Here is a 17069-nt window from a genome sequence, read left to right on the forward strand (position 1 = left end):
TCAGATCAGACAGATGCGTGTAAAAAGTTTACTACTTAAAAACAGCCTGCCAAATATGTGATGGAGACAATAAGTACTAGGGATGTTCAGAGGAGGGAGAGATAATACTTCTTATACTGATGGTGAGATTGCTGCCCTGGCCATGACTCATGGAATATAAAGCCTTCTGCACACTGAGTACCTAAGGGTTTTCCTTCTTTCAAATTTTGTATTAATAGAGATTGAATGTCTAAATGTTAAGTCCTTGTCATTGAGATGCAATTATTGCATAACATTGGCATATTACAATAAAGAGACTGAATTTGTTCATAAAATGAATTGTGATGCAGCTGGATCTTAAATACTGCCCAGTGGAAGTTGGTTACCATAAGGCCTTCAGTCCAATTCACTGATTAACATCAGTATTATAGAGAAATTGAATTTGGCTTCTATGGCATTCTAGAGATTATGACTGCCAATTGGAAATTTCTGCTTATTTGAAGGAAGCTCATTCTTACTTGATTTAGTTTATCTGAAATCTATGATTTTTCATTCCTTGAATTTGATAGCACACTCTGTTTTTGCCACAGGTGCTTCTGACTATTTTAAAGAATTGAAGTAAAAATAGCTATTTTGTTTGCTTATTTTGTGGATGAATAATGTTGGTCTTGGTTCTCTAGTAGACACCTTATGAATAATACTAGGAGTATAATGGGGGTGGAAAGCAGGTAAAATACTATGGTTTCCAAGAAGTTTGTTTTTCTAAAATGTGCTTTTCTCTCTTGGTTTTCTTTGTCTTTCTGTGTTTGTTATACAAATCTTTTAGTTCTTATGGATGGCTTTCTTCCCCTATCTTCTGGAACCTGTGTCTCTTTCGGTATGTAAGTGCAAATTGATGCTCCTATACATAGAAGGCTGGAAACAAACATTTCCACTGGGGGATTATTGAACACAGGTCGAGAAAATTGTCTATTTTTTTTAATCTTTTTGAGCATCCTAGTAATTTAAGGCTGTTAGTCTTTTTAAAAACAAAGTTGCTGTGGTTATTATACGTAAAATAATGATGTCTAAGCATGACCTTGTTTGAAGACATCAATTCAAATGAAATTCTCTTCAGAGGAGAAAAAATGTAAAACTTCTTAAAAAAGTGTAATTCCAAAGAAATATTTAGATGATGGCAATCATGGTAAGTGGTTCTCCTTTTGTTATAAGTTCCTTAGTTTTATTGTCTTGTGATTATTAAAATATGATCTGTGTGATTACTTTGAGGATTTTTTTTGAGATTTTGTTGTGGCTATGTACATGGTCTATTTTTGTATTATTCTGTTGGTATTTGAAAAGAATGTTTATTTTCTGTTTCTAAGGTGTAACTTAAGCTTGTCAATGTTTGTGCTTTTAAAACTTTCTTCTATATCCTTATTTGTATGCTTGCTGTGTCAAATTCTTAAGGATAGTTAAAATTCTCCCCATGCTGATGTTGTGTCAGTCTTCTTACTGCTGTCATCATATGTTTTTGTGCTGTTTTATGTGATGCATATAATGGCTAATGACTAATTTAAGTGGACTGAATCTTTAATCATTATAAAATAAGCCTTTTCCCTTTTTTTTTTTTAACTACTCGTTGCCATAAATTTGTTTCTCTGCTCTTAATATTGCTACCTCTGCTTCCTTTTCCTTGCCATTTACCTAGTGTATCTTTTATCCTTCCTTCATTTTGAAATATCTGTATTGTGATTTAGGTATCTCTTGTAAATAGTAGATAGCTGAATTTTACTTTTTTTTCCTCACTAAGGGGATGCTGTCTTTAATTAGGAGATTAATTATGATCATTGAAATAAAAGTTCTGGAGGAATTTCATTAACGGTCGTCTCATATCATGACTTTCTAATTATAGGCATTTTGGTCCGTCTTATTAACTGATTGGAAAAGCATAGCTTATGTCTAAAAATGTATACATACTTAAGATTTTAGCTTTTACATCATGGACGTACTCATGCAGGGGCTCAGTGGTCCTAAATAATAAAATATGATGCTATTTTCACATGCATTCTGGATAATTTTTAGAAATGGAATTACTGCTGCCTTGGGAAATTTAACTTAAAATTATATTAGTTGCCCATGACAATGACTTTTTTTTTAATAGTGAAAATTTAATCTTTGGATAAAACAGATCTTTTGTCTATGGGATTTTAAGGTATTAGAGTGGTTGACTGGTTGTTTCTAAAATTGCCTCTTCATAACTAATCAGAGGAAAAGACCCAATCTCTCTTACTTAGGCAAGGATATAAATCCCATAAAAATCCCATTATCTGTAGTTATTTCTGGTTCCTTGTTTAATAAATAGAGTAACAATTAGTGAAATTAGTTAATTAAAGAGGTAAAGAATAAAGTATTTTGATAAACAGAAGTGCTAAAAAAAACAAGCAAGGTTCATTGTCTACATTAAAAAAATTCAGTTACCAGGAAGTGTCCTTGGAAAACTGAGAAGATCTTGTTGCATTTCTTACTGTGTTTTGTAAAACAAATATTGATGAGGTTCCAGAGAGCAGGTAGTGTAACTATTTTAAGGTCATTATGAGCAATACCTATTTAGAACTATGAAATCATTTTATGTATACATGACAGTAAAGTTTTAAAATTGATAGCTTCCCTGTGAGCATAGCAACAAGATGTTTAGAAAAACAATAACAGGTGGCAAAAGTGACATCATTTCAGATTCTATAGAGACGAATAAGGGAAATTTATAAACAGTATTATTGAAAAAATTCAACAACTTACATGAAATGCATACTTTAACAGACACTACCAAAGCTCACCAAGAAAAAGTAGACAACTTGGATTGCCCTCTATCTGTTAAGATGATTGAATATATATTTTTAAATGTCTCCCAAAGAAAACTCAAGGCCCATTTATATGGAATCACAAAAGACCCAGAATTGCCAAAGCAATACTGAAGAAAAAGAACAAGGCTGGAGGAATAACCCAGTGTTATGGGCAGTGTTACAAGCTGCATTCTGTTCTCCCAAAAGTCGTGTTGAAGTCCTAACTGCCAGTACCTCAAAATATGACTGTATATGAGGGTAGGGTCTTTAAAGAGGTAATTAAAGTTAAAATGAGGATATTAGAGCAGGCCCTAATTCAGTATGACTGGTATCCTTACAAGAAGGGGAAATTAGGACAGACGCACAGAGGGAAGACCATGTGGAGACACAGGGAGATGGCCACCTACAAGGCAAGGATAAAGGCCTTGGAGGAAACCAACCTTGCTGGGACCTTGCTCTTGGACTTCTGCACCCCAGAACTGTGTGAAAATAAACTTACATTGTTGAAGCCACCTAGTCTGTGGTATTTATAATGGCAGCCCTAGCAAGTTAAGGCAGACAGAATGAAAAAAAAAAAATTAAATGAAACATCTAGAAATGAAATACACAGTAACTGGGATTTAGGACCCCAGTGGAGATCTTAAACAACAGATTATATAGATTCTCTTTTCTTTTTAAAGAGAAAATTAGACAACAGTGATGAAAAGATCACCTAGATATTAAAAGTGTAAGGAACTTCAGGTTCATGGAGGATTGAATGAGAAGGTCCAACGTACCTCTAATATGAGTTCCAGAAGGAAAACCAGAGAGAATGGGAGGCAGAACAGTAAGTGGAAATGTAATGGCTGAGAATTTTTGAGAATTGGTGAAATATATATGTCCTCATATTCTAGAAACTTCAGTCACAGTCAAAATAAATAGAAATATATTCACACCTAGATTCATGGATTTGGAAGTAGAGGACACAACAAATAAAGAGATGTTTAAATCAATCAGAAAGACACAAAGAGAAAAAACAATTAGGCTAATAGCAGACCTCTTAACAGCAACAGTGGAATCATAATTTGATAGAATATCATCTTAAAACTGCTATAAGAATACTTCAAAATTATTTTTAAAAGAAAAAATAAAGAATGTAATTCAACCTAGAACAATACTGTCTAATGGAAATGTAATATGCATAAAACATATAATTTTGAATTACCTAGGAGACTCATTACGAAAAGGTTAAAACGAACTAGATGCAATTAATAGTATATTGTACTTAATCCAGTGTATTAAAATATTTTAATATGTAATCAGTATAAGATATTAATAAGTACACTTTTTAATACTGAGTAAAAATCTGTTTTACACTCACAACACATCTCACTTCAGACTCTCAATTTCTTCAAAAATATTTAGATTTCATGAAATGTACTGATGAAAAGGTGGGGTTTATGTACTCAAGTTGTTCCATGCATACTTTTTAAAGTTTTCCATTAATTGATTAAGTATTCATTTTAAAATTTAAATTAAAATAAATTTAAAATTCACTTCTTCAGTTATGTTAGCCACATTTCAAGTTCTTAAAAGCCATATGTGGGTAACAACTACCATTCTGAAGTGTGCAGATAGAATTTAATGTCCTCCTAATGTGGTTCAATAAAAAGATCAACATTTTCAGACGAAAACTTGGTGGATTTACCATCAACAAACCCTCACTGAGGAAATTACTAAAAGGTGTATTTCAGGAAGAAGGGAACTTTGATGGAAGAAGAAAGCTTCAGGAAGGAGTGAAAGCAAAAGAATTCAATAACTTGATGGTAAATCTAAGTAAGTTTGGCTGTATAAAACATCAATAATAGTGTTGTCAAATTAAAAATTATGAATAAATTAATAAAATTAGGCTGGGATAGGTGATAGGAGTTAAAAAACAGCTTAAAGGTTTGAATCTATTCATGAGAATGGCAGGTTTTTTGACTTTGGAGTTTGCATAGTCAAATATCCTTAAAGTTTGTAAGGATAATCACAAAACAAAAAGAAAATGTGAAACTTCCAGTCTGATGGAACCAAAGGAGAGTAACTCACTTAATGCAGGAAAAGGGAGACAAAGCACTGAACTTCAAATTGCCTTCCTAATTGGTTTGGTTTTTTAAGACTTTATAAGAAATACAGAAGTTTTTGTGGATTAAAAGCTTTTGAGTAAATCTTTGTATAGCCTATGCAAATTTAAAAGAACAGATCCTAACTAGTCTCTTTATATTACATTCCTAATTATTTACGACCATAATTTTCTTGATTAACAGGGTGTATTAGTTGTCTTTGACATGCCACATCTTGCCCTGCCTTTGCAAGGCCAGAGTTAACAGGTTCTTCAAGTTAAATGTGTTTGAACCGGATAAAATTACCGAACATGTTCCCTGGAAACAAACTATAAAACATGACATTAATTTAATATCTAGCATTCTTGAAACGAATAATGAGGGTTTAACAAGAACATGAAGCACTTGCAGTGTGCCACCTCTCCCCCACACATAATCTGTCAGTACACGTGTTTTGATTTGAAATTCTCTGGCTGTAGACAACAGGCCATTTTCTAAATTCAAAGAGCCATATATTTAGAGGAGAAAGTTGCAGGTTATGCTTGAAGCTCCATTCTTGCTGACAAATGTAATGTTACTGTATTTAGTGTTTTAATTTAATACTTAGAAGGATTTTTTAAAACTATTGAGGTATAATGTATATAGTACAGAGCATTATTCTTTTTTTAAAACATTTTTAATGTTATTATTATTGTTGGGGGGGTAATTAGGTTTATTTACTTATTTTTAATGGTGGTACTGGCGCTTGAACCCAGAACGATGAGCATGTTAAGCAGGCACCCTGCCACTGAGCTATACCCTCCCTCACTAAAAACATTATTCTTTTCTTTTTTTAAACATTTTTTATTGAGTTATAGTCATTTTACAGTGTTGTGTCAAATTCCAGTGTAGAGCACAATTTTTCAGTTATACATGAATATATATATATTCATTGTCACTTTTTTTTCACTGTGAGCTACCGTAAGATCTTGTATATATTTCCCTGTGCTGTGCAGTATAATCTTGTTTATCTATTCTACACTTTGAAATCCCAGTCTGTCCCTTCCCACACCCCTCCCCCTTGGCAACCACAAGTTTGTATTCTATGTCTATGAGTCTGTTTCTGTTTTGTATTTATGTTCTTTTTTTTTTTTTTTTTAAGATTACACATATGAGTGATCTCATATGGTATTTTCCTTTCTCTTTCTGGCTTACTTCACTTAGAATGACATTCTCCAGGGACATCCATGTTGCTGCAAATGGCATTATGTTGTTGGTTTTTATGGCTGAATAGTATTCCATTGTATAAATATACTGCATCTTCTTTATCCAGTCATCTGTTGATGGACATTTAGACTGTTTCCATGTATGGCTTAAAAGCATTATTCCTAATTGTACAGCCTGATGAATTTTGTGAATGTGCACACGCATAGAGAACCACCACCTAGATCAAGATAGAGAACATTTCCAGCACCCAGGATGGCCCGCTCATCCTTCCTCCTAATCGGTTCTTGGTTACCAAGAGTAATCATTATTATGACATATCACATGGATAGGTTTGTAAGCAATCTGATTTTAAACATTATATAAATAAAACCATACTGTGTGAATTCTTTAGTGAATATGACTCATTTTACTCAACATTCTGACTAAGATTTTTTCCACATTATGTAACTAAGCTTTTTAAATAAAACATTTTATAATTACTTCTCATATTTCTTTTCTCATATATAGAAATCAGAATGGAATTTTATGCCTTGTGTCATTTAGTAACAGGTTAAGATTTTTTTCTTTCTTGGGGTGATGTGTATTAGTCATGGTTAACATTTTTACAGGAAATATATCCTAATACTGCTTTTTGAAAAATAGAATAGTTTACCACTCAAATAAGCATCCCTTCCCCTTTGGAAAGGAAACTTTCTTTAAAATGTAAATAGGAGGGTAATAGCTAAAGAGCTGCAGAGAATGGCATTTGTGATAACAAAAATATTTTTCATAAGCAGCTACAAATCATGGTTATGTGGAATCATGTCATCATAAAGGCAAGTCCTCTCTGGAACACTGTGTATTTCCTTCCTTCTGGAAACTAAAAATCATTCATTTTCATTGACCTTTTCATCCAGTTCTCCAAAAATGAAATAAATGACAGTCACCCTTGATATTTATTGGTTTTTCAGTCTTTGTATAAATTCCAGGTCCTTGAAAGTAAAGAGAAAAGTTGCTGAGTTCATCGTCTTAAATTTTGTATTCCCCTTCCACCCCTGCCCTGGTTTTATGTAGCTAGCAGGGGTGGAAGAACTCCTTTAACTTGAAACTTTGTCTGTATTGGAGGGGGAAACCCCAAAACCTGCTGCTTTATAAAGGGTCTTTACCATATAACTTATTTCTATTGCTAGTTACCTCAATTATAGTTTATTTTGTCTAACAAAATGTAATATGGCAGATGTGTGATCCACAGAGGCTGTTACGAAGTTGTTAAGTGGCAACAGAAATGCCAGTGTTTTAAGAAACTTAGCTCTTGGTTCTGAAATTGCTTAGACAAAATTGTTAAACTAACAATGAAGGCAGGTTTTTAAATAGACTATACCATTCAAGATGAAACATTTTTACAGCTGCTTGGATGGGGTAGTCAAACAAGATATGATAGGTGCATTTTGAGAAAGAAACCACCTTCAAGCAGATTTGCCTTTTAGAAGTCTGCAGCCTAAAATATTATAAGAAAAAGTTTTACTCTCAAAGTTTGGACCCTCCTTGGGGAAATAAAAATTTATATTAATCCCAGGATCTCGTCTAGGTACTGGTTGTATGCTTAATGCCACATTCACATAGCAGACAGTGCGGAGGAGATCAAAGGCACTCACCCCAAGGCTTGAGACGATATAGTTGTTTATTGGATTTATAGGAAGTGTCAGGAAAGAAATAAAATGCATTGGAAGTTCATTTGTAGTTTGCTTTACTTTGGGAACAAGATAGAAAAAAGCCAAATAAAAATAATTTTATTAGCTGGATAAGGCAATTTATTTCTAAATGTGTAGTCAATGATATACTTAGTTTGGTGCTGTTTATTCATCTTTTCTTTCTTATAAATAGAAAAGAACTATTTAGGTCTCACTTCTAGTCTAAAATTATTTCTGGTAGTCATTCTGCCTTTCTAATACAAAATGACTTTATTACAATTTGGATAAAATAGTTACTCGTAACACTTTCTGTCTTGCCATATCTCTTGTAAAATGCCTCATTTGTGACTTTGTAAGTGGAAAAAAATTTAAAGCATTAGAGAAGGATATAGAGTTGTACATACTCTGTCTTACCATATTTTCATTATTTTTTTATTGAAGTATAGTCAGTTTACAATCTATCAGTTTCTTGTGTACAGTATAATGTTTCAGTCATACATATACATACATATATTCGCTTTCATATTCTTTTTCATTATAGGTTATTGCAAGATATTGAATATAAGTCCCCTGTGCTTTACAGAAGAAACTTGTTTATCCTCATGATATTCTAAAGTATCGGTTAGTTGACATAAAAATGGGGCAGGTACAAGGTCAAGTGCACCTTGGTTGAACTATGCTATCCTTTTATAGTCTCTAATAAAGATACTGGTTCTTACTTGTGTGTTGGGTAGGCTGGTATGCCCATCCGGATCCCCAGGAAGCTTTTAGAAAACACTGTGTAGAATCCTGAGCCTTGTCTCCAGAAATCACACAGAAAGTCCTGTGACTTAGGAGACAGGAGGCCTCTGTGCTTTCTTAATTACCCCGAAGCCCTCAAAGGCAGATACTTTGTAAATAAGTTTGTTGCAGTATTCCAGTTAACAAAGCTGGCACTTCCTTTGAATCCTACTTGAAAGTGTAACTACAAGTAATAAAGACTGGAGAATAAAGAGCCAGAGTATTTGCTTGGAGAATAATTTAGCATTCCTAGTATTTGAAAGTTGAAAGAAAACTTTGTTTTTCTTCATAATAGGTATTCAAAATAACCTTTTTGGAGAACCAGCAAAATGTAAATTGATAAGCTATTGTCATAGAGCAGGGCAGAAGGAACAGGCATGGACCAGTGGTCTAGAGTTAGAATTGTAAACAAATTCATTTTTTTTCAAGTATTACAACTGTATTATCATAATGGTGTTGTACCTGATCTTAGGAAGTTTATAGTTCCTATTCTTAAACCACTTATATTCTGGAAAAAGTATGTGAAAACAGAGTCACAAAAGCATTTTTGTTCAGTATTTTGGCATGTAATTTTGGGGTGTGCAGTTTTTATAGAGGATAAAGAAGGTTGTGGGAAAGGTGAACACCAAGGGAAATCTGAGAGGAGGAACTGAATGCATCAAAGGAATAAAGGAATAAACAATTTCCTCAGAGTATGATAAGAATGCAAGGAACAAGGGGAAAGAACTGCTATTATTTCTTTGCTGCTGCTTGGATCAGGTGGCCACGGAGGTTTGCTGAAAAAGAGGACAAATTCTTAGAGATCCATATTGTCCAGCCATTTAAGCCCTGTTGCTTTCAGTCATAATCAATTTAGTTTTAGTAATACAGATTGCCTATATATCACTCTTGTTAAACTCAGATCTCATTAGTGTCTTGTTACCAAGATACATGGTTTGGAATTCTCTCAAGTCTTGCAAGTACATAACAAAACAAAACTATTAGAAGCCTAACTGATGAGTGGTCATACCAAGGTTCCAGTGGTTGTGGTTTGGATAAGTGGCTTGCATGTGTGTAGTGAAAGAAAGAAAGGGGGAAAGGGAGGAAGGAAGGAAAAAAGGAAAAGAATGTGTATGAGTAAATGTCATCAGTAAGAAATAAAAGTGTCTTTCCTTTTCTAGTGAAGAAACACTCATATCAATTTGGAATAAGAAGTTTGCATAATTTTTTGCCATCAGAATGCTTTCGGTTCTTTTACAAATAAAATTTTCTAAAACTTGATGCTGATCTTGTAGTTGTTAAGTGTACATTCAAATAGATTTCTTCATCTAATAATTCATGTTATACCTAAAGATCATGACTAGGTACAGTAAAACCAATTTCACACATGTAGTTACTCAATAAGTACAAACTGCCTTGATTGTAAAATTTTAAACTAATTTTTCTAAATTTAGGATCTGTTCATGTAATAAGTAGAACACTTATAGAAAGTATATTTCCCAAGAACTGAAGAAAAAATTAGTGGTTTAGGATACTTTGTGCCTTAAATCTTCTATATTTCTAATATGACATTTAGGGAAGAAGTGCCCTGCAAATTCCCAAAGATCTAAAATAGGGCAATTTGGGAAGTTGATCTGTTATTCTGAAACAGTACTTATCATGTATGGTATGCTCCTTGTCTTCCATTGCGGGGAAAAGTTAAATAGGTGATTGAAGATAAACTTAAGTAAAACCTTTTCTTAGATGTATTGTCTACATCTGGTATCTTCAGAGAAAAAGTTTTATTAAATAATAATAGCTAGTACCTTTGTATTGTACTTACTGTGTGCCGGGAACACTTCTAAATGCTTTTGCCATGATTCCTCACAACAGCCTTATCTATCCAGATGAGGAAATTGAGGCACAGGGAGACTAAGTAATTTATTTAAGATCGCAATGTAAGCTATAAAGGTCAAACCTAGAATATGAACCCAGAGATTCTGGCTTCGGTCTGCACTCCTGATATTACACATTACTGTCTTTCTTAATTAAATGAGACCAAATACTAAATTAATGAAGTCAGATATTTAAAGGGATGAAATGAAGCTGGCAGTTTGTCTGATACCTTTCCAAGTCTCCTGAGTGAGCTTAGCAGAGTCTGGGAACTACCACATCAGAATCTAAGTTCTTGAGGACCAAAGTCTTAAAGGGGTTTATTCAATGCTATTGAATGATTGGCTACATCAAGGAAATTTGCATGATGTAAAATGTCTTTGAAGAGATTATCGTTATCAGTTTACATTATACAGATATCTTAATTCCAATAATAATACACAATTTTATTTTCAAAAAGGGATTGGCATTTCGTATTAGAGAAACTGAAGTTTTAAAAATTAGTAACAAAATGTATGAGGAATTAAAAATTTAATTGGGAATCAATTTGGAGAATAGACTTTAATTTCCAGTGAATCTTAATTTATCACAAAGCTTTACTGTCAAGAAAATGTTAAAATAGAGGGGAAATACTCTACACCACATTTTTTATTCTGTTTGTGCATTGTTATACCCAATGATTATTTAACACTGCATATATATATGTGTGTGTGTGTGTGTATATATATATATATATTGCACTTATGAACTGAATTTTTGAGAGAATTCTGTATCATAGAATAACTTCATCAAATCCTTCAGAGTTTGAAACAGTGGCCTCTGCATAGATTTTTGCCAAGCACTCTAATATTTAACTTTTCAGGTCAAAACCATATCATTGTTGTTCTAAGTCTATAAATGATTTCCTGATACTTTTGATTAGTTTTGCCTTACCAATGACATGATAAGGTCATTTCTCTAATTTTTATACCATAATGGAGGGCCAAAAAATAAAATGAAGGGGACATCCGAAAGGACATGGTAAGATTCCCTTGGGCTGGAGGGAGGAATGTGTACATGGGGTCTTAGTTTAAAGGAACATTGGGAAGAAGCTCTAAGATGTTTCTTTGCATATCAGATTTCTGCTTATTTCTAACTTTGCCTCTAACTGCTTGAAATTTTGATGAAGCAACTTTTTCTGTGGAATGTTGGTAAAGGTCTATAAGTAGAATCTCTTGAGTACTGGAATCAGTTCACATCAGATTTACTCTTTCATAATAATAGCATTCTTGAGTACAGTCATCGTACAACTAAAACATTATGGGACACCAAATTACAAGCTTCTGAAATTCCATTTTTAAATATTCTTTTGTTAGCATTCTTTGAAGGATTATGAATACATTTGTTTTAAATTCCTTCCTTTTAGTTAGACAAGGAGGGCAAATTTGACTGATGCGAGCGATAACTCTTAATTTCCTCACTTGAAGGTTTACATAACCTTTATAATTATTGAAAAATATATTTTGTGGCTTATTTTCTAAAGAATGCAGTACTTAAATGGCATGTGTGTGTTTTGGAAATTTGAAAGCAATGTAGTTTGTTGTCACAGCTGCTTTAGCTTTATTACAAGAGATTTAAGAATCACATTAGAAAACAGCAAAAATATTTGTCTTTTTTTTGTACGTGTCTTTTTAAACAAGCAAAAATATGACCCACCTTAGCAATTCTGTTTCTTACTGTTCTCCATCGTTCCTTTGCTGTTCCTTGTACAAATTTAATAATTTCCTTGCCTTTGCTTTGGCTGTTTCTTCTCTTTGGAATCTCCCCTTTAACCACAGAAAAATCTTACTCATCTTAATGGGCTACATATAAAAAAAAAAAAGAAATTAATTCTCTCTTCATTGGAAGTGAAGTAATTTTGCTTTCCTCTAAATTCCCTTTTGTATTCTTTTTTCTCTCTCAGATGCCTTATGCTTTCCATCTTGTACTTATTTATGAGTACATTTTATCTCCTCAGTAATACTGTGGACTCTATGAGCAAATGACTTAAAATTTTGAGAACATTATGTTTAAATATGCTTAGGGCTTAAAAGAATGGTATACTTCAGCTGTTCAGTAAAAACAAATAAACAGAAGCCTACTGTGTAAAGCAAAAGTTGAAAGATACAGTTCTTACCAGAGCAGTGATTTTGATGACCTTGATTGTGCTGGTGAGTGACTGAATCTCTTAATTTCAGAGTGATCAGCAATTAGGGGTTACTTTCACCTTCACCACTTTCTGTTCTGTGCTGCCCTGTCACAGAGTGGGTAGAGTTAGTCTGTGGCTTGGGGTGAGGAGAAGTGTAGCAAGCCCTTTTCTGGTCTGAATGGATACGAGCATCCAGAATGGCAGAACAGGACACAGCATTTAGACTTCAGGGTGATGTTCATGCTTCTGTGTTAGCTGTGACCTCTAATGATTTATAAATTCAGGTGGTAACAGGTATACCGGAAATCATAGTCTGTCCCCAAATAAGGCTGAGAAGAACTAGACACAAGTGTTAGAATCCAAGCCTCCTCTCTGAGGTTCAGGATTGGATGCTGGGGAGCTGGATAGAAAAGCCAGTAAAAATAATTAATTAAAATGGTGAGGTGGAGACTGGCACTGATGAGTGAGAGGAGAAATGTGAGAGGGAGATTGCAGCGCCTTGCTTGTCTGGATGCCCAGGAGAACAACAAGCAGGAAAAAAAGGCAGCAGTTGGTCTTAATGATGGAGTATCCCAGGGCACAGTCCTTGTCCTTCATTTCTTTTCTGTTTTAACTCACTTTTTGGTCTTCTCATCCAGTCACAAGGCCTTTGATACCGTCTGTTAGGCCAGTAACTCCCCAAATGTATCTCCAGTTTAAACCTTTCTCCCAAACTTGAAATCCAACTGACTTCTCAACACCTCCATTTGAACCTCTAACAAAGACCTAAAACTTAATCTGTCCCAAAGTAAAGTTCTAATTCCTACCACTGTCTTCTGGCCCCTACCTCAGCAACCTGTCCTGCAGTCTTCTCAGCCTCCGTTGATGACACTCCATCCTTTCTGTTACTGAAACCAAAGTCTTGGAGTCATCTTGATTCCCCATTTTCTTTCACGGCACACCCAGTCTCTTGTTGGCATTACCTCCACAACATTTTCAGGTGCCAGCAGGTTCTCACTACCTCTGCTGCCACCGCTGTGGTTCCAGGGCATCACCATCTCATACCAGATGTTAGTGCATTGCCTTCTGGATTGGTCTCCTCATATTTGTTCTCTTTAGTTGCTATTTTGAAAGGAATTGTTTGTAGACAGTTTTCTAATGTCTGTGACATTATGTAAAATGTTAGATTATGTAAAATCTCAATATTCTGAATAGCATCCTTCAGCAAAGATAATATTATTCTGCCACATTGGAGTTCTTCTCTGGCTGGATTTTGTGGTATTTGTGTGTGAAAGACCCAAGAAGTTTTTAACAGAAAATGTGTAAAGTAGCCATGAAAGACAACAGTATACCTAGGCTTATGAGCTGTGATGGTTCACTGAAACATATTTTGTCATGAGAATTGAGTCATGTTTTTAGCAGCCTGATAGGTGGTTGGGTAGGAATATGAGGATCACTAGTCTGTAACTTGGCTTCAGGGCAACATAAGATGCTGGCTGATTAAAAGATGCATTCAAACATGTTTTTCTTCCTTGACACAGTTATTAAAGATGTGTTTCAAATTCATAAGAATGCAAGAGAACATATAGCTGGCTTTTTCATCTTCAAAGGAGTAATGAATGTTAATAGTTTACATTTTTTAGGATTTTTTTAAAATGTATTTATTTTTATTGAAGTAGTCAGTTACAATGTGTCAATTTCTGGTATACAGCATAATGTCCCAGTCATGCATATATTTTCATTTTTATAATCTTTTTCATTAAAGGTTATTTTGAGATATTAAACATAGTTCCCTGTGCTATACAGAAGAAATTTATTTTTTATCTATTTTTATATAGTAGTTAATATTTGCAAATCTTGAACTCCGAAATTTATCCCTTCCCACGCTCTTTCCCCTCCAAAACCATAAGATTGTTTACTAAGTCTGTGTTTTGTAGATGAGTTCATTAGTGTCTCTTTTTTTCTTTTTTTAGATTCTACAAACGAGTGATATCATATGGTATTCTTCTTTCTCTTTCTTACTTCACTTAGAATGATGATCTCCAGGTCCATTACTTTACTCTTGTATTAATTCTGATGATCAGAATATTAACCATAGGTAGAGGTTAAAAAGAAAGAATGGATGGCTCACTTCTAATAAAAGTTAAAAGTTGTTTTTAGGAAATCATAGATATTGTATGTTTGATACCTGTCCCATAGACTTCTGTCAGTTTCTTGTGATTTGACTTATAGAGAGAGCAGTATAACCCATTCAGACTGAATAATAATGCACTGGCAGTCAGAGGCCTTTTGTGACTTTCCTATAGAGATTTCTTCAGTCTGTAAGTCAGTTCATTTAGCATTTACCTTAAAACCTATATTAATTTCCTTTTGAAGTGGGAGGACAAAATAAAATTCTCTCTAATAAGTCTGTTTTATTGAGCCTAATGTGTAGCTTTATTTTTGAAGGAAACCTGCTGAAATCTAAGGACTTTTGGGGGGCGGGGTAGTACTCTTAAATGGAGCTCTTAGGCACCCGCACAGGCAAATATTAAAACAAAACAAAGTTAGAGACCTCATTGATCACCTGTGGTAGCACAGAAGCTGCCTGAAATAATGAACAAGTGCAAACAAGACAGAACTCAAATTCAGACAAATATACATATTGAGCAAAAAAGAGACTTTCAGTGTAGCTGGAAATTTTACTAATTCTAAATCTGATGAATTATCAAAGGAATGTCTTTCTGTCAGTTTCAGAACAGCATAGTCTAAATCAGGGGATCTTAACCTGGGTCCTTTAACGGGCTGAAAAGAGATCCATGAACACCTTTGTCCACAGGGTTTTGTTTATGGGCAGTTGTCTTGAAATGGTCTCTTGACCATAGTTTTCACTAAATCTTTAAAGGAATCCACAATCCACTGGAAAAAAAAAGAACTTTTGATCTTTATTCATATCTCTATATCACTGTGATAAAGTATTTGTACCAAGTTTAATTCTTATGACTGACAATGAAAGTTCTCTGTTTCTAGTTTCTAAGCTCTACCATCTAAGTTTTGAAAGATTAAGCCCAATCAAGGCATCGTTGTTAGTAACACGCGCAGTAATAGCTATATAAAACCCACTTTTTTTTGTAACATGTTGATTTGGTGTATGTAGCTTTATATTAACATATATATGAATATGCTGGGAAATTCATATAAGTGTTCCTCTGGTTATGGTTTTAAGTAGTTATCTTTCTTTTTTCTTTTTATTCTGTGTGGTTACAAACCAGTAAGCATAGCTGATCCTGCTGCCCTTGGCTTCATCATTTCTCCGTGGTCTCTGCTGTTGCTGCCATCTGGTAGCGTGTCATTTACAGATGAAAATATTTCCAATCAGGATCTTCGAGCATTCACTGCACCAGAGGTTCTTCAAAATCAGTCACTAACTTCTCTCGCCGATGTTGAAAAGGTAATGTAGTCTTTTTTGCTTGATTGTGTTTTTTATTTTGGTGTAGGGGCCTCAAATGAACTTGTTTAAAAAAGACCAAATGCCCTTAACCACACTATACCATGCTTATTCTATGTTAGATCTTATTAACCCATCCTTTCTCCCCTCCTTCCCATTTGTTTATTCATTTATCCACAAATTTGACAAGTATACTTGTTATATGACAGGCACTCCGTGAGTCACTAAAGAATAAATTCCAGGACTATCTAGTCCCAGAGTCCAACATGTAATTGAAAATTTTTGTGAGAGTTGTAGACATATTACCTCACGCCCACTAGGATGACCACTATCAAAAGAACAGAAAATAGCAAGTGTTGACGAGGATGCAGAGAAATTATAACTTTTGTATACTGTGTTTTGGGAATGTATAACAGCATAGGCATTATGGAAAACAATATGGAGTTTCCTCAAAAAAAATTAAAAATACAACTATCATGTGATCCACCAATCTCACTTATGTGTATATGTCCAGAATTCAAAGCAAGATCTAAATGGCAGGTAGGGCATAGAGCAGTGGTTCTCAGACTTGATCATGCATCAGAATCACCTGATGGGCTTGCTAAAACACAGATGGCAGGGTGCTACCTCCATAATCTCCCATTCAGTAGGTCTGGAGTGGGATCTGAGAACTTGCTTTTCTCTCAAGTTCCCAGATGCTGCTGATGCTGCTGGTTGGCAGATAACATCTTGAGAACCACTGGTATAGAGCAGAAAGCTAAATAAGGTAATACTTGTAAAGTGCTTAGAACAGTACTCAGCACAGAGTAAGCACTCACTAAGTCTTATGTACTACCATTACATGTTGAGTGCTGTCCTAGGTCCTGGGATAAAGTGATAAAGAGGACAAAGTCCTTGCACTCACAGAGTTTACATCCCAGCCCATTGTAACTGTAAAGACAAAAACATATTTCCGTTCCCCTTGAGTTATATTATGTCCCTGACCTCCATTCTTTCCATGTTACTTTTTTTTTAATCTGTGTCTCTGACTCCTCCCTTCCTACATATCCCCTTAGGTGCCTGAATTTCTCAAGTCCAGCCATTCTAATCTCTTCCTCTTCAGCC

General features: G+C 34.4%; 1 protein-coding gene across 11 annotated transcripts in view; it reads left to right on the plus strand.

Moving 5' to 3' along the window:
- Positions 1 to 17069, plus strand: part of PTPN13 (protein tyrosine phosphatase non-receptor type 13) — a 179621-nt gene that overhangs the window by 46962 nt on the left and 115590 nt on the right. For all 11 annotated transcript variants that reach the window (XM_064486104.1, XM_064486111.1, XM_010983122.3 and 8 more), the window contains exon 3: positions 15790 to 15968. In XM_064486104.1, coding sequence (XP_064342174.1) covers positions 15790 to 15968 — 179 coding nt within the window. The remainder of the gene's footprint in view (positions 1 to 15789; positions 15969 to 17069) is intronic.

This window comes from Camelus dromedarius, chromosome 1 (assembly GCF_036321535.1).
Source record: "Camelus dromedarius isolate mCamDro1 chromosome 1, mCamDro1.pat, whole genome shotgun sequence".
Lineage (NCBI taxonomy): Eukaryota > Metazoa > Chordata > Mammalia > Artiodactyla > Camelidae > Camelus > Camelus dromedarius.